Source organism: Mustela erminea, chromosome 2 (genome assembly GCF_009829155.1).
Source record: "Mustela erminea isolate mMusErm1 chromosome 2, mMusErm1.Pri, whole genome shotgun sequence".
Classification (NCBI taxonomy): domain Eukaryota; kingdom Metazoa; phylum Chordata; class Mammalia; order Carnivora; family Mustelidae; genus Mustela; species Mustela erminea.
The window spans coordinates 102110254-102133799 of NC_045615.1; the positions used below are offsets into that span (position 1 = coordinate 102110254).

The 23546-nt window shown below is 47.5% G+C and overlaps 2 protein-coding genes across 2 annotated transcripts in view; both read left to right on the forward strand.

The window, feature by feature from the left end:
* Window positions 1–10966, forward strand: part of C2H4orf50 (chromosome 2 C4orf50 homolog) — a 102290-nt gene extending 91324 nt beyond the window's left edge. The window contains exon 13 of the mRNA XM_032333793.1: window positions 9582–10966. Within this exon, the coding sequence (XP_032189684.1) occupies window positions 9582–9758 (177 nt within the window). The 3' untranslated portion in view covers window positions 9759–10966. The remainder of the gene's footprint in view (window positions 1–9581) is intronic.
* Window positions 10967–22022: 11056 nt separating this feature from the next.
* CRMP1 (collapsin response mediator protein 1) overlaps window positions 22023–23546 on the forward strand; it is a 71759-nt gene continuing 70235 nt past the window's right edge. The window contains exon 1 of the mRNA XM_032333797.1: window positions 22023–22517. Coding sequence (XP_032189688.1) covers window positions 22137–22517 — 381 coding nt within the window. The 5' untranslated portion in view covers window positions 22023–22136. The remainder of the gene's footprint in view (window positions 22518–23546) is intronic.

Here is a 23546-nt window from a genome sequence, read left to right on the forward strand (position 1 = left end):
GGGCACCCGAACCGAGACATTTTTTGTCAACCTGTCCATAGGGACGCCTGGGTGGCTCAGTCAGTCTGCCTTTGGCTTGGGTGGTGATCTCAGGGTCCTGGATGGAATCGGGTCTCACATTGGGATCCTTGCTCAGTGGGGAGCCTGCTTCTGCCTCTACTTTTCTGCCTGCTTGTGCTCTCTCTCTTTCTCTCTCTCTGACAAATGAATAAAACCTTTAAAAAAAGATTATGAACATGTAGAATAATGGCTTTTGCCCTTGGGAGTCCATGGCTCTAAGGGTAACTAGGTTGTGTGTACTTGGGAGGGAGGGCAGGGCTGTGGCATGAGGGAGGCTAACCAAGCATTGGGGGTCCAGCTGGGCACAAACTTCTCTCCACACCTGTTGGTCAGGGGGCTGAACTCCCAGGGCTCTGCTCTGCCCCCTTGTTGTTGATTGGCTCACAGCTGGCCAACCGGAGAGAATTTTTCATGGTTTCCCTGTCACGGTGAAGGAAGCCTGTGCAGAACAAGAGAGAAACAAGTATCAGCCGAGGTGAAACAGAAAGGTGGCGAGAGCTTCCCGGTGGTGCGTGAGTCATTGGCCACAAATGTGTGTGGAGCTTATTTATTACCCCTGGGGATGGCCACTCATCCTTCCTTTCAGTTAGAGGAGATATCTTTGCCATAAATTCTCATTTTTGCCTAAGCCACTTCAATTTGGTTGCTTTCACAGACATCATATTGGAAACCAGATTGCACGCCAAATTGTATGCCAGACATCCTGGTATATCTCTGTAAAATATATAGTTCTGTGTACAGTTTATACCCAGCAGGTGAGTAAATTTGGCCCACAAAGAATGCTTAGGAAGAAAAGGAAAATGAATGAACATGGATTGAACATCTAGAATGTTCATGGCACTGAACTCATTATTTTGCAAACATTGCCTAATACGAGAGAAGTGAGTCCAGTACAAGACTAGCAATAGAACACCTCACCTTACTTGTTAAGGTGATAGAGCTACATGGCCTTAAGGCTGGTCTGTTATTTCACTGATAACCATCAACCTCTCAGCAGCTTTCCTTCTTTTAGATCCACTGTCTTCAGTATTTGTGTTTATTCCTGGTGATTACTGTCTCATGGTCACAAGGGGGCTGCTGTAGCATCAGACTTCACATCTGTGTCCCAAGATGAAAGGAAGAGGAAAACTTTTCCCAGATGCCTCTGGCCAACTTTGCTTTGTATTACATTGGCTAGATTTGCCCCCAAAATATATCCCCTGATCATTCCTACTTAAAAGCCTATTGTCACCTTTCCAACCTCTGGGCCAGGAAGTGACAAGGGGGAAAAGGAGAGGGTATAGCTTTGGGTTGGGCAACAACTTGTGTCTTTCCATAACTGAGCACATATAATGGACTGAGCAAAGTGCTGTGTCTGGAAATGGTAGGAACTGGATATGGGTGGACCTTGGAGTACATGAGCCGGGTTGGGAAAAATGAAGTGGACAGTCAAGATGAAGGAGGGACTGACGTGGTGGTGGGAACCACTGAAGGCTCTTAAGCCTGGTGGAGGAATGTCGGGATGAAATTTACATCCTAAAAAGACCACTCCTGCTATTACCTGGAGACTGGTTTGGAGAGAAATTGGACTGGAAGGAGCTGAGAGGTGTTTGCAGTGCCCATCCTATGAATTCAAGATAACATATGCAGCATGGAATTTAGAATAACTGTGCACCTTTCTGAGCAACTTATTGGATCAAGGAAGTGACCAGACAAATAAGACTAGATTAATACTTACAAGAAAAACAGGAAAATACGTCTTCATGGGGAAATAGACCATGATATGGCGCCAATATCTCATGTTTAATCTGCTAGAGATGGCTTTTCTCTGTATCTTTGTGTGCATGGAAAATTCCAGGCCGCACTGGGTTACTGACTCATGTTAAGGCAAGCTCAAAGGTACATCCAAGGGACAGTGAGTACAAATTGCTTGAACACTATAGAATAGGACATCAGGCTCCTTAAGTAGTTCTAACAAGTAAAAAACGAAGATCACCATTATACATATTCTTTCATAGATCTGCCGGCTTTGTGAGAGTCCATCATATGCCTATATACCTATCGAAAAATTCAACTTACAAAAATTAACTGCAGTTAAGAAGAAAACATTAAAAACCATGGACACCAACTCACTTAAAATTTTGGCACATGTCCCTTTTCATCCCTATGGGTAGGTTTCCCTACAATATTCTTCATCATAATCAATATACAATCTTTTATACCGCTTTTTCATCTCACCTCGTCTCATCTTGTAGAGACTTCCCACCTGCTAACAGTCTACATAAACTTCCCTGTCCATGGTTTATATAACACAAAATGCTCTCAACCCCTGTCATTACACATTTGAGTGGCTTTCCTTTTTTTGTAATAAATACTGTGGTGATTATCACTGTGTACAAATTTTAGTCTTCATAGAAGACAATTTCCTGGGGATGGAGTATCAGAAATGGTATTATGTCTCAAAGGGAACAAGCATTTTTAAACCCACTAGTACCTCTCACCAATTCAGAAATCCACGCTTGTAATAAAAGTTAAAGACAGTGTGTAAGAAAGCCCTGTTTTCTGGACTCTCTCCCTCGGCAGGCTGTGGGTTTGGTCATTACATCTGTGGACGATTTATTGCCTTATTTCTAAATGGGATCGATAGACCCAGGAGCCCCAGTGTAATGAGATTCAGTGGGGCCTCCGTTCATGAACCCATCCGTCAATTAGACCAGAATGTTAAGAACAGTGAAAGTGAAAATGGCTCCAATGAATCTTGATATTGAAACACAGATTAGGGCATTTTGGGGGGGAAAAAGGCATTTTACCTTTATCCATACTTTCTGTATTCTATATGATTAGGAACTCACGGAAACTGAATAGAGACTCATCAGTTTCCTAGTATATGCTCTTCCTGCATTACCCACGAGCAGGCTGACCCTTACTATCCTTACTCAAAATTTATTTCAAGGTTAACTGGTACGTGTCTGCCATGCTCCAGGAACTGTGCCAAGGTCTGAGGACGAGGTCATCTTCAAGGAGCTGCAGTCTGGTGTCTCCATCGTTTGCCAAAGTTCAGAAGCTAGCTCTACACCTTGCTGAGGCCTCTGCCCTGTTCACACTAGTGAAGGGGGTGTTAGCACCCTCGAGCTCACAATGAGGAAACAGAGAGAGATTAACTAACATGCCCAGGGTCGCAAAGTGATGAAGCCGTGCCCTTTGTCATCATTTCTCTTTATAAAAAGACAGAGGCAGGACTCAGAAGCAATTTGAAGAAACTACTTCAAATGCTTTTCACACCGATTCTGGCCTGTTTTACCTGTAAACTTGAATCTCCTGCAGTTATAAACACATTCTGCTCATTCTACTGTTGCTTTTATAGAATTGCAATCCCTCCCTCACTCATTTACGTGTGCATCTAGTCTACACATGTACACACACACACACACGCAGGTGAGCTGGAGATGGCACCTTCTGGCTCATGAGAGCTGATAATGAGCATTGCTTACCAACTCTTCAGTGACATCAGCCATGGTTGGGGTATTTATACCGCAGAAATTGGCACATGCCAAAAAATCAGGTCTTCCCCCTCCCCCCACCTGAGCCCCAGTTTTCGACATTCACCAGCTCCACACCGTGGTTGTCATTCTCTGGACACGTCTTCAGGGGCTCCATGCATTTCTAGCAAGTCTTATTTTAACTGCATTCTTGGAGGAATTTCTGCAATATTATGATTTATAATAAGGAATATCTTATCCCACTGTTCCTGGCAGAAAATCCCACACATTCAGAAAGCACAGAGGGGGAAGAAACTCATCAGCTCTGGTGAAACATCTGTTACAGAAATAGGGACATGGTGCTACTTGCAAGTTCATGAAGGAGTCATCCCTGCCCCCAAATGTGAGCAGCTTGACGGCAGGGATTCCAACCCTATTTCACCTGAACACCAAAACAGCTTCCTGCCCAGCTCTGGAGGACTTGGGTGGTGGTGGTGGTGAAAGACCCGCAGATCCCCTTACCCAAGAATTCAACACTGCCACAGGATGCAAACAGCAAGAGGTTCTTTATTGTAGCGCGGGCGCCTGCGGGTGGTCAGCAGCTCCTGCTAGCTGAGCACACCAGGCTGGGGTGGTGCAGGATTTTTATAGACAGGTACAAACAAGTTTTGGGTGGGGCGGAGCTGATTGGCTGACAATTTGAACATCTGAAAAAGGCATACTTGGTGTTAGTGGATTGGCTTTGGAGGACCCGCCCGCGAAGAAAAAGGCAGGAAGGGGGAGTGAGGAGGGGGAGTTGGGCCTTATTACTCAGCAGAGAAGCATCCTGCCTACGTGACCATGCCTCGGCTATTAGCAGAAGGTATCTTGTTCAAACAGGAGACAAGTGTCACACCCTAAAAGCCAAGTGGTTACAGAAAGGCAAAAGAGCAGTTAATTAGTTAACAACTGGGGGAAGGGTCTTTCAGTGGTGGTGGTGGTTCTTCTTCTCTCATTGTGTTGTTAGTCACCATACAATACTTCAATCGTTTTTGATGCCATGTTCCAAGATTCATTGTTGATGTACAACACCCAGTGCTCCATGCAATCTGTGCCCTCCTTCATACAGGACCTGGGTTCTTGAATGCTGGCAGGGGTGAGGTCAAGAGGGCACTGGTTGGAGGACTGGGGAGCTATCCCAAGCTCCGCTTATCAAGCTGGGTGATTACTGGGGGCCACAGTCTCTCTGGGGATCTGTCTTCTCAACTAATTCTATGAGGACTTATTTTAGATGGCTTCTTCGGAATAACTAATATTCTAATTAAAACACCGTGATTCACACCAAACCTGTTTATAGCATAATGTGGATCGCAAACAGACATCATTTAAAATATAAAAATTAGTGGGCAGATGGAGCCCACTAAATAGATTCGTAGGTTTTGAAGGCTATTGTTTGAAACACACTCATACACACAATCATGAATTTTGCATTTGATTGCCTTTACCTGAAAGAAAATGCTGAATATTCCCTGAGGAAATATGTTGGAACCAGGCTGCATTCAATGAGAATCACATTAACTTGATCCAGGTTTAATCTGTCCTTTGTCAGCAACCCCCTTCAGAGGCCGTTTCTCCTCTGTCTGGGGTTGTTTTCATATGCGTTTTTCTGGGGGTCCTGGAGCCTGATCCGTTGCCTTTAAAAATCCCAGCTGCAACACTCACTGACTGTGGGACATTGGGGAAATTTCTTGCTAAGCTTCAGTATCCTCTTCTGCAAACAAGGGAAATTATAAATATGCATGATGGGGAGTCTGAGGATTCAGTGTGACCAAACCTGTCAAGCACTCAGGACAGTGGCTGATACACAGCAGGTGTGGCCCTGGATTGCCATCCCTATAATTCTTAGATTATCAGATTCTGTCCCTGCTGATTCTCCCACTTAGAGCACTAAGTCTCTCAGGACGGGTGCTCCTGTGTAACCCTCCTCACCTGCATTTACCCAGGTCCTCCTACTCAGGGTCCCAATTGCCCCATGGAGACTGCTGGTCCTTCTGTTCTGTCCTATAAGCTCCTGACAGCACAGACCTTGCGTTGGTGCAAATCCTGAGCACGCAGCCCAGTGTCCAGCATGCAGGGAGGCAAGCATCTGCTTTACTGACTGAGCTGGACTTCACCTTCAGATGAGGGACTCACGAAAACGGAAGCTATTTCTGGCTCGGGAACTGCCCCTGATAAAGTGTTGATGGGAAGAAGGCCATAACTTCCAAACACCAAGAAGAGAATAAAAATGAAGAGAAAACCCACTGAACGCATCCGTCCCTGCCAGGAGCACTTGCCATCCAGCACGGACTTGCTCATTGTAACCCTAGACACCTGGCATGGCTATGTGACCACGGCAAGCATGCTCAGTGTGCAAGGACTTCATGTGGCCGCTGTGAGGAGGAAGGGCTTAAATTTCAAGGGATAAGATGAGAGAGGTGGGTGGGGTTGCACACTGCAGGGTCCTGGGAGTCTTGCTAAGGAATTTGGCTTTATTCTAAGACCAGAGAAAAGGGGTGGCGGCCAGGGAGTGATCCACTCAGCTTTCCAGTAATTCTGGCTGTTGTGTGGCTTGGAGAGGGGCCCACCTGGAAGCAGGGAGCCCAGTTAGGAAGCTGTCCCAGTAGTCCAGGTCATCGATGGCGGTGGTCTGGCTGGGACCATGGCAGTGCCGAGGAAGGAGGAAATGGAACAGAGAATACCAGCTCTGTACTTTCTGGGCATTTTTAGTCTATGAAGTAGGTCAGGTCGGCACCGCTTTGATTTACACATCAGAGTGAGAGCAAGGGCGATGATGAAGCGATCCACAAGTATGACCTTCTCATCTCCCTTCTGCATCTCTACAGAAAGCTGCTTGACCTTGGGGGTTAAGTGAATGATGTCAAGGACAGTCACATCTGTGTGAGCCCCTCCTGTCAGAATACCTTCTCTCATAGAGGAGATCTTGCCTTCACAAAGGTCTGAAACTAAGTAGGGCATGGAATAGTGTCCCCATTTTTGCCCTCATTTTCTGATACCCAAGGGCTTCCCCCTCCCCATCATGTGGTTATCTCCCTGCCTGGATCTCCACTGTTATCTGCTCGTGCATTTGCTTCCCCCATTGGGCCAGGAAGGGAGGCCGGAGCTGAGATCTCACCAAGTCCCTGGGGCTTGTGAACACCTGCTGTGGTTATATAGAAACATCAAGTCACATGGTGGGAAGGGACCTTATGGTCTGCTGGTTAAATTTTCCTCCAAATGCTGGAGTCCTGTTCAATATTCCTTATATCCCCCCATATGTCTGGTATATAGGAGGTACTTGATAATGACTAAATGAGTAATGAACAAATGAATGAGTGAGTGAGTGAATGAACGACTGAGTGAATGAATGAGTTAATAAATTAATGAATGAGTGAGTGAATGAGTTAATGAATGAATAAGTGATTGGATGAATGAATGAATGAATGAATGATTCAATGAGCGAGCTACTGAGTGAATAGTTTGTTCTCATTGTTAGGAAGTTCTTTACCTTAGGGTGAAACATGCCTCCTGCTAACCACCACTTCCTGAGTCCACGCATTGCCAGGGCAAGGATTCACAGGATCACACTCTCCTCCCCAGGGTGGCTTCTCACATAGCAGAGGCACAGTGACCTGCTTTCTGTTCCTCAAACACACCAACCTGGTCCTGCCAAGTGTGCTCTAATCTTAAGCCTTTGGCATGACTGCCCTTTCTGCCCTGGACACCTGACTCACATTTCTTTTCATGACTGGGTATTCCTTGTCGTTTCAATCTTAGCTTAAATATCACTTCCTAAGAAAAACCATTTCTAACTACTCTGTCTAGAGTAACCTCCCCGTCCCTTCCCCTCTTTATCTCTCTATGCAGACTCCTGGGTGATTGCTCCAGATTGGTCTTCCAGTTCACAAACTTTCTTCCTCTGTGTTTATCCTGCCTGTGGAGGTATTACATCACTTACACCAGTTTTTATTCATAGAATATATTTGTGAATATTATAAACATTCTTATTTTAATGCTCCTTAAAAAAAATGAAGTCATTTTTAGAGTCTTTTTTGCACATGATCCCTCCAGTGATTTGCTTGTTGTATCTGCTGGCCATCTTTCAGTAGTTGAGTATCTTTGTATTGTTATGTTTTAAGTGTAATTTTAACAGAAATTATCATTTATGAGTGACCCACGTGAGTTACAGAGATGATCCTGGGGTGTTTATTAATCCTTAAAGAATTTTTACATTAATTTCTTGATAAATGCAAGATCAATGCAAGGATTTGGGTACCAATTTTGTGCACGATATAGGCAAGAGATGATGATTTCTTATGTTTGGTATCACTCACCTGATTCCAGTAAAGAAGACTTTACACTGAAAGACTCATGCAGAAGCATCACCTAGTACAGGAGTCCCCAGATGCTTGGTACTTAATGAATGAGCTCAATGCATAAAAATCACCCAGCTTAATGCATGAGCATGGAACTCACTGGACACAGATTTCTGAGATTGTCTCCTGGATACCGATTCCCTAAGTCTGGGGTTGAGCCCAGGAATCTGAATTCCTATAAAGTTCTTCAAGTGATTCTGATGTACAGTGAAGTTTGGGTACCAGTAGTCCTATAAGTTTTGAGGATTGGAATTGGAATTATTTTTGTCTTCGTTCCTTCAAATGAAAAGATTTAGAGCAGCTTCTAAGATATATATGAATCTGTTTTGAAAAGCAGACAGAAAACATCTGCACAGACAGATCACCCAAGTGGGCAAGGTCTGGCTTGATTCGCTCCAATACTGGGGGATGCAGAGGGGATGCTGTGGTTGGCTTCCTCACCAATATTATATTGCAGCTGTGGTTGTGAGCTATGTGCAACCTGTCCTCATCTGTCTCTGGAGACCATGGTCATTGCTCCAAAGCCCACCTCAGTGAAATCAATTATGGGGTAATTATGGAACTGCAAAGTGGTGCTACTGTCTTATGGGCTTTACTGTTTTTGGGGTCCCCTTCTGTAAAACTTCAGGTTGCCCAATGCATGTATTGACGGGAAGCCCCCTTTGTTTCCTAGATTACCCTCTGTCTGGGCAATGAAACCTCCTCTTGGCAAGCTGATGTCCCTTCCTGAGCCATGTTCTCTTACACCTCTAGGCTTCTGCCCAAGCTGTTTCCTCTGCCCAGAAAACTCAAGTGCATCTCTAAGACTCCATTTAATTATCACAGCCTCCAGGCAGTCTTTCTCCTCTGCCTCCTCCATTTCCTTCGTTCCTTTCATCCTTTATTAATTGAGCCAATACCATGTGCCAGCATTGCACTGGAGCTCTCCAACTTTCCTCCACCCTAGCATCTGCCACACTGCAGACCTTCCAGTCTCATCACCCACCAGGCCATCCTCCCTTCTCTGCTCTCTCCACATTGGGCTCTTGTGCTTCCTATCCCTCTCCACAGGACCTTTGCATGGGCTATATACTTCTCCTCCCCCCACACTCCTGCTCTTCCCATCTTGACTGTTTCCTCCTGTTCCCCTGCAGTTGTCTCTCTCTGTCTTCCTTCTTCACTTCTGCCCTTTTGTGATTCCTAGATTACCCTCTGTCTCCTCAACCACACTATAGCCTCATAAGGGCAAGCCATGTAACCTCAGTGCCTAGGACTGAGCCTGACATATAGCAGGTGCCCATTGTTGAGCAGGTGAATGAAGACAGACTCGAGAACCTCAATCTCTCTCCTTTGGATCAGTTCTTAACCTTCTTCTGGTCATTGGCCTCTTTGAGAGTCTCGAAAGCTAGAAACCTTCTCTGCACAAATGCACATGAATGCCTCTTCTATATTATTTCAAAATCGAAAACCACCCCCAATAAAGAGGCCATTGTCTGTTAATTCCAAGTGAAGATTCTTTTCTTGAGAGAGCAGCTGGTGAATTACATATAGATCTCATGATTTAAGCCCACCACTTTTAGAGATGGAAATGGGCCTCCCAGCATCTTAAAGGCTTGTGCGTTCAATGTAGGTGCCGCGCTGGCTGGTACGTCCCCTTTAAAAGCTCATCTCTCTGCCTTTGTTGTTACAGGAAAGAAGACAGCACAGAGGCAGACCATCAAGCTGGGAAAAATTTATATCCTCCCCGACTGACCAGCAGAGCAGTGGCTGCCCCAGGATTTGCCATCTCTTCCAGGGAGCTGAGTTACAAGCCGAAGGCATCTCTTCCTATTCCAAGTCATTCATGGGAGTATCTCTCTTTTGTTAATACCAACCAGGGGGTCAAAGAATGGCTCTCGACTTTCAGAAGACTGTATGTATTGGCACGGGGTGCTGGAAGGATCCTGGGGTCTGGTGTCCGAAGGTCTTGGCTGGATTTGCCACTCCTAAGCTGTGTCACCCAGATTTCTACAAACTTTCATTTCTTTACTGGTTTGAGGGTCTTAGCACCTACTTGACCTTTTTTTTTTTTTTTTTTTCCTGATGGCCAAATGACCTAGTGGCTATGAACGTGTTCTGAACACTGTAGGATGCTTCCCATATGTCAGGGATCATTGTTGTCTGTACCAATGAGTCTATTTTCTCCCATTCATGTCACTGATGTTTGCTCAGGAGCACGCTATGCCATAGCCACGCATTACATGTACAGCTCTGTGTGGCTGCCACCTAAGATAGGTGATGTGGTACCATGGCAGTGTGCTAGTTTAAAAGAAAACCTTAGTAGTCATCGTGATATTACAGAGCTCCTACAGAAGCCTGGGCTTAAGTGGAGGTTCTAACCTCTATGAAAAATTGTATGTTTGTGAGCACTTCCCTAGGAAGAGGGGCCTTGGATTTCATTAGGTTCTCAAGTGAGATGACACTGGAACCCCCTAAGGCCAAGCACCCCTAGTCTAGGGGTAAAGGACTGCATTAGGGAACCCAGAGATCCAGCTCCGCATCTAACCACCTGCTGACTCTGAGGTCTCGGTTCCTGGTCTGTAAAATGGGTACAAGCACATGCCTTCCATAACCTTCACAGCCTGACAGCAACTGAGTCTGTCATCCTCCACTCCCATGTGTATCCCCATCAGAGAGGAGGCAGTTCCTGCAGCAGTGAGCACTTGCTGGGGCCCTACTCGGTGGCAAGCACTGGCTGGCTAGAAGGTCCCATACCCCGTCTTCTTGCTTCCTGAGTAAATGGAACATTCTTCTAGCCTAACCATTTATCACTGCAGGCAACTCTATCCATGGATTGTCCTCCCAAATAACCACAGTACCCCCAAACGCTCAAAGCCCTGAAGCCCTGCTCAGCTCATTTTGCCAGGCAATTAATTAGAGAGCATCGTGGCCTTGCCACTGTGTGCAGCCTGAGGGATTTGCTTTCCCTGCAAACATGCCCCTGGAAATCGCAGGACAGTGAGGCTCTCTTTCTCAGGCAGGCAGGCAGGTCAGGGACACTGCAATCTAGGTATCCCCCAGGAAGGCAGAGTGAAAAGCAGGCTGCAGCGTGGTATCATCTCAGTGAGCCAAATTCTTTCCCTCCATGTTGCTGTTAGCAGACGTTGGCAGCAGGGAGACAGGCTGGTGGACAGGATCTGGCCCCAAATTCTTTGACCTTAGCAGAACCTGGGCTGGCTCAATGAGGACTCAGCCGTAGGCAGACCCCACGGCCAGCGGAGCAGATCTCTTTGTCTGCGGTAGGCACTTGGGCAGCCCTTGGGTCAGACCTGCCTCACAAATCCTTCTCGTTTGGCTTAAGTTTGTTTTTTAAAAATGGTGGTAAAAGACATACACGATAAACTTTACCATCTTAACCATTTTTAAATGCCCAGCTGAGCACATTCCCATGCTGGGCAACCCTCACCACCATCCATTTCCAGAACTTCTCCACTTTCCCAAACTGAAACTCTGTCCCTATCAAACACTAGCCCCACCCCCATTCTCCCCCACCCCAGTCCTCAGCCCCTGGTGACCCCCATCGCACTTTTGGTCTTGATGAATAGGACTCTGCTCCAGGAGCTTCATATAAGTGGAGTCAGACAAGATTTTTCCTTCGGGGACTGGTTTGTTTCACTCAGCATAACACTGACAAGGTTCGTCCATGTTGCAGCCAGTGTCAGAATGCCTCTCCTGTTTAAGGCTGAATAATTTTCCAGTGGATGGACAGATCTTACTTTGTTTGCTCATCCCCCTGTTGGCAGACATTTGGGTGGCCTCCACTTGTTGGCTAAGGTGAATAATACTGCTAGAAACATGGGGGTAACAATACCTGTGTTGTATTTGATACTGGAATTAGCAAATGACATTTACAAGCAAGATTTCTCATAAAAATCGGAATTTCTGGCTTCTCTTGGAAGAACAGTGGATCTGGCTACTCAAGGCTTCTATCTTCATGGTCACACTCAGAGATGAATGAGGCCGGCACACTCCATCCCCAGCTGACAGGCACACCCAGCCTGGTGGGCTTCCGGCACCCACTCTCCCCACTGTCTACTCCGCTGACCCTCTAACCTGTCTGGTCTGCCCAGCACTCTCAGGGAATGGCTGAACATAGAGACCCAGAGAGGCACTGCAACCTGGGCCTGTGGTCTTCCAGGTGGGGATGGTGAGTGACCTGCTGTCATCTGGGAAAGTCCTGCTCCAGTTGGAGTTCCAGCTCTGTTGCTAGCCTGCCCCAATGACCTTCCCCTTTCTGGACCTGTTTTCTCCTTTGGAAGAAAATGGGAGATACGGCACCTTCTCCAGCCGCTGTGCAGAATTGTCAAGCTAGAAGAAGAAGGCGTGTGATGACTGGAACATGGAGGGGTGTGATTAATAGCCCAGGCAGAGTCTGGCAACCTAGAGTTTGGGAGTCCATTTCTACATCTGCAAAATTGGAAAGGGGACCGTGCCTCCTGATGGGATTATTCTGAGGACCCACTCAGACAGGGGAGGTAGAGCATCCAGCAGAGGCTTGCCTCTTAGGAGGTGCGTAACACCTGTTACTTTGTAACAAGAGAAGGCTACCTTGGAGCGCTCCAGATCTCCCTTGGCAGCAGAGCACAATCCAGGAAGAGACTGGACGTCCTGGTGTTATGGGGACTGTCTGGATGCAGTCTGCCAACCTGACTTCAAAGCTCACTACCTTTTATCTGCTGGGACTCTCCACTATCCTTGCCAGCACAAGGGGAAAGACAAGTGTCAGGCACATTCTAGACATTCAACAAAATTCAATTTCTCTCCTCCCCTTCCCAAGCAGAAGTCTGCCTTTGAGGTTAAAATGATGGCATGTTTTCCAAATTAATGTTAGAAGAAGAAGGAGGAGGAGGAAGAGGAGGAGGACACGAGGAGGAGGAAAAAATTGTAGTTTCTAGCCTCCCACTGGAGTGCTTCAGTGCTCACTTATTGGGGTTGAGGCTTGTCATTCACTGGGATTCATCTATTCATCCAACCAGCAAGCATTTATTGAGCACCACTAAATGCCAAACACCACTATGAGCCAGCCTGGGGTTAAAGGATAGAACAAAACAGACCAAATACTCCTTCTGTGGGGTCGGTTCATATCAATCAATGGGTCAGTGCTTTGATAAATGCTCAGTAAGTGCCAGTTTTGAGCTGGCTTTATGTGGGCTTCACCCTCAAGGCTGGGGCCAGCTGGCTGGGGCCATATCTGGGCCCTGCCTGCTCCTCCAGCAGCCCCAGAGGCCATGCTCATCCTGGGCCCTTGATCACCCACCGCTGGTCATTCTGCCCACTTGCCTTCCTTCATTGCATCCGTCCTTTCCGGATTCCCCGAGGGAACTCTCTGACCCACTCTGGGAACATTGAGGCACCCCCGGGGGAGCAGTCCATCCCACTGCCCACAGGAGATCCATAGAGGCCAGGTGTAGACCCTGGCAGAGCCCGGCCTCTTTACCTTTACTCTTTGAGTGAAATGGAAATGTGACCAGAAAAAGAACTTTGCAAACTCTTAAGCTCTCCATAAATATAAGGATTTGACTTTCATATGTTCAAGAGAGGAGAGAGACCACCTGGTATAGGAGAAAGAGATGAGGGCTTCAACCAGAATCACTGGACTGGAGTCCAGCTTCTGCAACTTCTTAGCTCCAAGACCATGAGAAAGTCAATTCTGCTCCCCAGTTTACTTACCTGTCCAGTGGGATAATAAAATTCCTGCCTCAACACCTGCTGTGAGCATTAACAGATAGAGGAAATGGGAAAGCACCTTGCAGATTTCAGTGTTGTGCATATGCTTGATTGATACTCTTAATTCAGTGCGTATCTATTATGCACCTACTGTGTGCCGTTATGAACAAGGTGGCCTGTCTTATGACAACTTGGAAAAAGGTCCCCAGGCTAAGAAAGAAAAGAATTGCTTGTCAGATGGTTGTACTGTGCATTCATAGATTATGATTAGCAACAGCCAGGGGGTTGGCATGGCAACGTTTCCCCACAAACTGCTAGGCAGTGTTCTTAAAATAGGTTCACCAGAGGTGTGGCCACAGTGGAGACACGCAGCGGCAGTGTGGTCTGATGGCTCTGCAGTCCAATGTAGGCTGCACAGCTACCTGTATGCTCAGAGTGTCCATGACACTCCCCTTCCCAAGCAGACCAGCGGCATAGTAATTAGATCAGGAAGCAACCATTGTGGGAACTGAAGACTTACTTTGGTGTAAATGCTGTTGGCTTTCCCCCATCTCACAAGTTAGTGAGGAAACTGCAGCCCAGAGGGGTTAAGTGTCATACCCATGGTCACGGTCACTTGATTGCTGATGTGACTGACTCTGGTTCTGACATCTTTATGGAGGATTCTTCAACCACGCTATGATGTACACTTTTCGGATTTGGAATTCTAGATGTGGGTCTGATGCAATTCTTTTCCGAATGGGTTACAATCCATATGGCATCACTTAGCAACATGTATTTGGTCAAGGAATTCTTTCCTTTTGTGTAGAATCCATGCCCATGTTTCTCTCTGGGGAACCGTTGAATCCTAAGATGTCAGGAAAGCTCCCCTATTTCTTGGTCAGACTGAGATGATTGTGGTTTAAGTCCCTCCCTCCACAGTCTTCCCTAACCTAGTTTCCCAGTGTGAAAATCAAGTAGCAGAGCCGATCAAAAGTTGATGAGCTGGTTTGCAAGGAGATTATTGCGTGAGTTAGTAACCCCTCATTGCAGAGGATGAGGAAGGCAAATCCTTTAAAAGATGATTTCCTTTTCTCTATTTGTTTTACTCAGCAATTTACTGGGTAAATTTTATAAACTTGAGAAGGGCTTTTTTTCTTTCTTTCTTTTTTAACCTTCAGGCTGGTGAGCTGCTTTTGAGAGATTCACAACTCTTGTTTAATTCCAGGGTGAAATTCCAGGACTGGAATGTGAAACTTTTTGAATGCTGTCAACTTCTGAGAATAGGGTGCTAGACATTTGTGACATATTTTAGGTATTCAACCTTTCTTTCTCTATGTGGACAGTGCCTTGCAGTAGAATGGGCTCTGGGCTGGGAGAAGGGAGGGTGGGAAAGGGTTGGCTGTAGCATGGGATCTGCCACTGCCCCCACGCCAGGCTGCTTGTAGGCTATAACGATTGCACTAGGTAGTGAGAATTTTTTATCACTGCATGTTGGACTCACCTGCAGAGCTCTTTAAAACTAAATGCACAGGCCCCTCTCTGGGTCATGAAATCAGCCTGTCTTGGGTGGGGTCCAGGCAGAGATCTTTAAAAAGGCCCCTAGTGATTCTAATGGGTTGCCGGGGGAAAAGTATCAGACCATCCCTTTCAGTTCTCCCATTGCCCCCATATTAATTAAATTCCGAGATGCTCCTGGAGATGTCTTCTGTGTTAGATTTATATTTACTTTTGCTCCTCACTAGGAAAGAAATGTGTACTCAGAGTTGATAGGAAGAAACTTCTCATCTCTGAGGTATTTTTGACCATGAGTTGGCTTTGTAACTTCACCTTCAGAGGCCCTTTTAAGCAGTTAATGATTCTTTGAAAATGAGATGCGTGGCACTGTAGTATTCAGCTGCACTGAGGCAGTATCTAAAGTTGAGCTCAGAGTGGCTGATGGCAGCACGCTTACAGGGAAGCTCAGGTAACACACTTAGGTCATGCCCTAGGCACTGAAAATGAACCTCGTGTGTATAGTTGCTTGCATCCTAAAATCTTCCAGAAGTAGATATTCCTAATTCTCTACTATATATAGATTTATCAGTTGTGTAAGCAAATAGAAGCTTATTTCTATTCAGCATTTGTGCCCATGGCCAACTGTGTTCCTACTTGGCTTTGAAATAAATTCTTTGGGAATTCTTGATGCCTTAAGGAGGTGGAAAAGAAAGACTCCTGGGATTTGGTCATGTATTTAGTCCTCTTCCCTGTTTTAGAATAATTTCTAGAAAAAGATAGTACGTGTTTTGGACCAGAACCTGTTTTGTAAGAAGTCGGTAGGCTTAGGATGGAAGGATTGCATTTTCTTTATCCCATTTGATCTTCCCTAAATCCTACTTTGGTTTCAACTAGTATAGCTCCCATCCAAATCTGATTTCGGCATCCACAGCACAAATGTGTTACACAGAGTCACGGAAAGACTAACAGGAGAGTTGATTCGATCAAAGTAGGGTTTGCTCCAACACCATATATATTTTTTTGTCTTTGAAGAGTATCACCAGGCTATGTCCAAAGGCGGATTGAGGATGCCTTTATATGATGGTAGAACAAAGGAAGAGAACGACAAATGAATGGGATTATTAAAAATGCCTGACAACTTGATATCAACTCTGTATCAATGTTTTCTTGTTTAAGGTAAACTAATATAACACAGTGTTTGTGAATATGACATCAAAAGTGATGGGGAGGTCAAATATGTATGCAGTGACGTTAGAACTCTTAACTTGGACTTTTCACTGGGGAGAAGACAGATTTGTCTCTAATAGAGATCAAAGAATGAGTTATGGGCCAGGCGCACTGGGCTTGGACGGTCACACTGCCGCCCACTGGTTGTGCAAGCTTGGACGGTGTACTTACCTCTCTAAATCCCTATGTCTCCCATGGAAATGACACAGATGGGATAGCACGTGTCTTCTAAAGCATCTGCGTGTGTTAGTGCTCTGTCGATGCTAGGCATCTTTCCTCACCTCTTTGAAAATTCCTAGATGGATTTCAGGGTGATGGCTGGGCTTGCGCCACCAGTCTGAGTTGGGTGACTCGTTGGTCTCCCAAAGTTCACGTTTGCACAACCAACTTTTGATGTTGAAGTAGAGAAAGGATCTGGATGTCATTGGCAAAGATGATGAATAAGGTTTGTGAAATCATGTCAGCAGAATGCCCCTGTCCCCTCAGTCTTTCAGGTTGACTCCTGGGAGGGTATCATGGGAAAGCCATGAAGCACAGATGATACTTTGGAAATTACGCATTTTCCCAGTGGGTCCCAGATGTATAATACTTGTACATTTTGCTATTGCTCGAACATTAAAGGAATTTTATATTATACATGGCCATTAATAAACACAAAGGCCAGAATTTTGACAGAGTTCTGCCCCTCCCCTCAGTTAGAAGCATGGGTTCGCATAGGAGTGATCTGGCAAGAGGAGTGGAGCCCCCTTCCTTTTGGATGCTTTTCAGCAGGACCTTCCCTTGGGTCCTTGGTCAGTGGCTCTCCCCCAGCTCCTGCTTTCAGTGAATAAGCAGAGTTCTCAGTTCCTGGAGATGCTTGTCGGGTCCTGATCAGTTGTGAATCAGGCTTAAAACTCCCTTCTGGGTTTTCAAGATTTGTAACAATTGCTCAATCTTGTGTAAACTAGGCTGACATTTTCTCTTGTTACCAAGATGTATTTTTCTATGTTCGTTAAATGTATAATTCGTGTAATTTTGTACATTAAAATGTATGCTTTTTCACAATTAAAGTTTTTTTTCCTTTTCAATGTCTAATTTACTGATGGTCCATTACAGAGAGTTGTAGTCTTTGACACCATATGAAAAGGCAATGAAGTGCTCGCTTCGGCAGCACATATACTAAAATTGGAAAAGGCAACGAATCCAAGAGTCTTGGTTTTTGGTGGGGAATAGTGACTTTCTCAGAAGTCAGGTCTATTTTGCACAAATAATGAAATAACTTCCTTTATATGAATATATTAGTTGACTGTCATTGCTGTAACAAGTTACCACTAAGTTTGGGGCTCAAAACAACACACATTTATCATCTTACAGCTCTGGAAATTAGAAATCTGCATTGGGTCTCATGGGGCTAAAATCAAGGTCTCAGCAGGATGGTGTTCTTTTGGGAAACTCTGGGGAGAATTTGTTTCCCTGGCCTTTCCAGATCTTAGATGCTGCCTGTGTTCTTTGGCGTATGCTCTCTTCCTCCATCTTGAAAGCCAACAGTGCAGCATCTTCAAATATCTCTCTGACTATGATGCCTGCTTCTGTTGTCACATCTTCTCTGATTCTGATCCTCCTTCCTCCCTCTTTTATTTATAAGGATGCTTGTGATTACTTTAGGCCAAACTCAATAATCTGGATAATCTTCCCTTCTCAAGATCCCAAAATTTGCCATGTCTGCAAATTTCCTTTTGCCATGTAAGGTGACATATACACAGGTCTTAGGGACTAGGAGATGGGCATCTTTGGCAGGGGCTATTATTCTGCCTACCACATTCCCCTGTGCACTGCCTTGGAAGCTGCAGAGAAAAGCAGACATTTCAGAATCAAATGAAGCTGAACTGTTCCTCTGCCACTTGCTGGCCACATAACTACAGGCAGCGTAGTTAACTTCTCAGTCTTATTTCTTAGACACAAAACAACTGCAATAATCCATTACCCACCTTGCAGATTCACACATAACAAGAAACTACACTTCCCTTCCCCTCATCTTTTGGAAAGCATTCTTTTTACAACTGATACTTTAAAAACATCTTTTTTTTGTTTGTTTGTCCAACAAGGGCCCTGCCAGAGAGCATGCATTAGAACTGAGTGGCCTCTTCTGTTCTCTCCCTGCTGCCATGTGACCTGGACCTCTCTCTTCTCTGCCATCACCCTGGAAGGCTTCGTGGCCTGACAGGACGAGCTCCTGGCTTGTCCTTCACCAGATGTCATGGTTCAGTTCACTCGTGAGCACTCCTTCTCTGGAGGGCTGAGAGCAGTCAGAGGAGAGGATGGGGGAAGGTCACAGCCATCCTCTGGCCCACATGTAGTTGGCTCAGATTCCCTGGACTTTCATCTGCTGGCCTTGGTCAAATCCTTCTCCCTTGGTCTCCCAGCAGGCTGGCAGGTACATTTCCTAACTTAAGCACCAGCTTTGTTTCCGGCTTCCTTTTCTTTGCTACACCTGAGTTACTGTCCTTGAAAGAGGGGACATTGTAGGAAGCACTCAGATAAGCCTGTGCTGAACCCCAGGGTGATCATCTCCTGGCCGATAACTGGGGCTGTGAGTTTGAAGTACGTACCCCACAGCACTGTACCCCTCACCACAACATGGAGATGCTGCCTGCCATATAGAGCTGCTGAGAGAGCCGGTGGCATATCAAGTGACAGGTAAAGCAGATTTGTAGTGTGTAGAGATGAATAGTGTGTGCGAAGTCCTTTACATACATTTGCTAGGCACTCCATAAAAGTCAGACCCTCCTCCCTTGTCTTCAGGGCAGAGGAGTCCAGAGGAGTCTTGAGGAGTAACATAAAGTCTCTGACATACAGTGAGTATCCAAATGTATATTAGATGAGGGCTGAATGATTAATTGCTCTAGGCTGCAGAAAGGACAGGATTCTAATCCCCAAATCCAGACTCTTCTGACTATCCCAGACCTCTCCTCTTCCAAAGGGATTCCTTCAGCCATACTTCTTGAGAAGGGTAAAGAGTACCCATTAAGATGCAGACTCTGAGACCAGACCTCTGTGTTTAAATCCTAAGCAGTATCACATACCAGCTGTGACCCTAGGCAAGTCACTTAACTCTCTGAACCTTAGTTTTCTCATCTGTAAAATGAGGCTAAAATGGTACTGATGTCAAAGGTTGTTATGATGCTTAAAAGAGTTAATATATGTACAGTGCCCACAATGGTCCTTGAGGTGTAGTCAATTCTCCATAAATGGGAGCTATACTTTTCCTTTCTTGTTTCTGCACAAAGGCAACTCCTTTCCTCCTTCTTCCTTGCACTACTCCCTTCTGGTCTTGACAACTGCCTAGCCCTTTCTCACAGCAGAAAGGGTTTTCTTGGGAAGCAGTGAGATCCCTATCACCAATGGTATTTAAGCAAAGCAAGGCAGACGAGCTCCTCAAAATGTGGAGAGCAGATTCAGGCATGGAGGATTGACCTCGAAAGATTCTTGGATTCCCTGCTATTTCTATGGGTTTAGTTGCTGTGAATATTTGTGAGGCTTTAGAAGTCTAGGTGAGCTTCAGTATGAAATTTCCTGGCTTGGGATATCCTGGGAATAGTATTTCCCAGGACAGAAAGAAGTTTTCATTGAAAACACTTGCAATGAAGCCTAGAGTCCTCCAGACCTCAAGTGGATTATTTGTGACAGGGTGCTCAGGGACAAAGGAGGAGGCCAGGATGGGGGATGGGATGGATTGAAGAGGAAAGTGGGGAAGGGTTCTTATGTTCTTTATGGCCAGTACTCTCACCCCTACTATAATATATGCCTTTTGCAGGAAGGAGCTTTATAAAGATTCATCGCAGTGTTCCCAGCACAAGAAAGGGACCTGCTAAATGCCCATGGAGTTCCAAGCCTGGCTAAGCAACAATAATGTATGAGGCACTAGGCACCTTCACTATTCCTCTCCTGTTTCCTCATCTGCCCAGTGGGCAGTTTCTTCCAGCGTTGAAGGATAGTAAATACAGCAAGGAGTCAGCTACCATGAAGCCAGTATCCCTGGTGTCATCAGCACATAGGTTCCAGCAGTCACAAGAAGGAGAATGTGAATCTGGCTCTCCGTCTGGGCCCCCAGAACCGGTGAGATCCGGTGCTGAAGAGACAGCTCCCAGAAGAGGGAAGGCTGAAGGTGCCAGGCCAGGCACTCAGACTCCCTTCTGTGGTCCCCATCCTGTCCCAGATGCTGCCTGTCTGGACTCGCAGGCAGAGAGGGTCAGCAGCTGGTGATTCTATCCATCCAGAAAGAACAGTTGAGATCGCCATATCCTGGGAGACTCTCAGATCACTCTGCCTGATAATAATCATGGAGAAATGAGGGGTGGTATCTAGGGGAGGCAAACGAAGCCTGGCCTTGAAGAAGGATTAAGGGGATCCCTAGAAGAATGGCCCCCAGACCCACATGTCTTCCACCTGGCTCAAGCCAGAGGATGCCTGGAACCCTCAGCTGAAAGCTCCTGGCACGTTTAGTGTAGGCTGTACCAGGGGTCGTGGGAGGTGACTCTAGAATGGGGAATATTTGTCTGGATGACTGACAGGTGTGTGTGTGTGTGTGTGTGTGTGTGTGTGTGTGTGGTGTTATGTGTTCATCTTTCTCTCTGTGTGTCTTTCTCTGGAGTGTTCCTGTTTAATTTTCAGACTTTCCTTATTTCTGGTGTGGATCTCTGTGTGGGTGTCCTGACTGGGTTTACCAGTGCACCTGTGTCGAGTCACCTTGTGAGTTTGCCTTTGGTATGAGTGTGTGACAATCTCCTTGTTGTGTGGGTGTTGTAGGAGTGAGCATTGTGTATGTGTGTGAGCCATTTGTTGGCATACAGGAGTGTATTTCTCTTGTCTGCCCGAGTGCATGTGGTTGTGGCATGTCCCTCTTGTTTTGCCCTATCATCTTTCCTAGCACTTAGCAGGGCCTAGAACATTATGCCAGTGTTTGTTTCCTCCCTCCTTAGACTGTCATTTCTCTGAGGCCGAGACTAGATGTGTTTTGTTCACAGCGCCATCCTCAGCTCCCACAACGTGCTCGGCACCAGCAGGCACTCAATATAACACTGCAGAGTGAATGAACACTGTGTCCAATGTGTGAATGCTTCTCCGGTTGTGCGACCCATTTCTGTGTAATGCTGGGTTGGTGGGGTTGGGTGACTATGAGAATTTCTGGGGTGGGTGTGTGTAATTTGCTCGTAATATGTACCAGCTTGTACGTGTGTGCAAAAGTGTCTAAGATGTGACTGAATGAGCCTGTGTGTGACTGGGAAGCCTGAGTGTAATCAACTCCCGTGTGTGTATGTGTGTGCTTGTGTGTGTGTGAGCGTGCCAGCATGTTTGTGCATGTCTCACGTGTTTTATGGTGTAATTGTCTGGTGTGCTGGTAAGAACCTGTGTGTGCCTGGGGAGTATGTGCTTGTGCTCCCGCGTGTGTAGAGTGTGTGTGTGTGTGTGTACTCCAGGCTCTCACCTCTCCGCTCTCCTCGCGTCCTGCGCTCGGTCTGGGGGCGGGGAGTGGGGGTGTGGTGAGGGCACTGCGGCTCGGCTGCCCGCCCTCGGCGCTGCGGCTCCGGCACGTCACCGTCCCTCCCCGCCTCCGCCGTGTCCCCGCCCCCCGGTCCTTTGTAGCCGGCCGCAGTGCTCTCTACAGCCTCCCAGAGTCTCCGCCCCGGCCCCGCCCCTTCCCCGCCCCGCCGCGCGCCCCGCCCCGCCCCTCCTCTCCCCGGGCCGCAGTCGCGCCTGGGCCGCCGCGGGCCCGCACCGAGCGCGGAGCGCGGCGCACGGCGGTGGCCAGGGCCGCGGGCGGGCGGGAGCGCGGGTGGGCGGCCGGCCTTGGACCGGCATGGCGGACCGGCGGCGCGCGTGGAACACCGAGGACGACCTGCCCGTGTACCTGGCGCGGCCGGGCAGCGCGGCGCAGACGCCGCGCCAGAAGTACGGCGGCATGTTCGCCGCGGTGGAGGGCGCCTACGAGAACAAGACCATCGACTTCGACGCGTACAGCGTGGGCCGCCGCGGCTCGGCTCGCACGCCTCGCAGTGCTGGCCGGCCCGACGCCGTCGGCCTGCCAGGGCCGGGTGGTAGCGAGGACACGGCCAGCGACGTGAGTGAGCTCTCGGGCTCCGCGGTCAGCTCGCCGGGCGAGCGCGATGAGCGACCACCCGCGCTTCGCATCCGTTGCCCCGCACCCCGTGACCTGCCACTCGGCCGGGACAATGGCCAGGTACCCTCGGGGCGCGCGGGGACCGGACGGGGGGGCGGGGCCCTCGGGACAGCTGGGCGTGGAGCCGCCTGAGCGGAGTGCCGCGGATGCTGCCACCGGGCTTGAGAGGGCCACGGAAGGCCCCTCCCCCACTCCGTCACACCGGAGGGTCGGAGAGGTGGTACGATTTGGTAGTGAGACTCCAAAGGGTCCTTCGAAATCCAGCTCCCTGCTCTTTTTCTGCAGGAAGAGAGAGCAAGGCTCTGAGAAGGAAAGTAAGTTGGCTACAGCCGCCACATGGACCCTTAAAAAGCGAGTGGACCTCTGGGGTGAAGTTAACCCAAGGATCCCCATTCCCTGCCTTAGGAAAAGAAGGGGAGCTCCTTTCGCATTCGTCCATTCATTTATTCACTCACTCATTAGTGATTATAGAGCACCTACTGTGTTCCAGGCTCTGGAAAAGGTTCAGTGAAATGCCTGTGGTCACACAGGTTAATGCTGAAAGGAACCCTTCCTGTGTGCCCCCTCTGTGCTTTCTGGGGGAAAGATTTGGTTAACGATTTAGATGGGTCGGGCAGATAGAACTAGAAACTGTTATCCCCAAGCACCGACATCTTCAGGGGATGCTCCTGAGTCCCACAGCACGACGCCAGTCTGCTCTCTTCACAGAGCAAGTTGGAGGCAGAGCAGAGATTTGAACCCCGGTCTCTGGCTTCCTAGACTTGGAGGTTTTTACTCTCCTAAAGTGAAGGAGCATTAGGGAGAGGGAATGCCAGGCCGTGGGCCCTATGGCTTTTCTCCATTAAGCTAGAGGTCGCCATGGAACTGGAGGAAGATGGATGGGTAGACAGCACAGCTTTGGGACGTATGTGTGAGGGTCGGGGCCAGATGCCAGGACAACGAAAGTTGGAACACGGGAGGTCCAGCGAGCTGTCACCTTAGCCCAGAACTCAAAGTCTGAGCACTGCTGAGGTCCCAGACCTCCGGTAGGTGCTGGAGTCCCAGCTCAGCACGCTGGCCCCACCCCAGGCCAGGGTGGGTGACAGATAC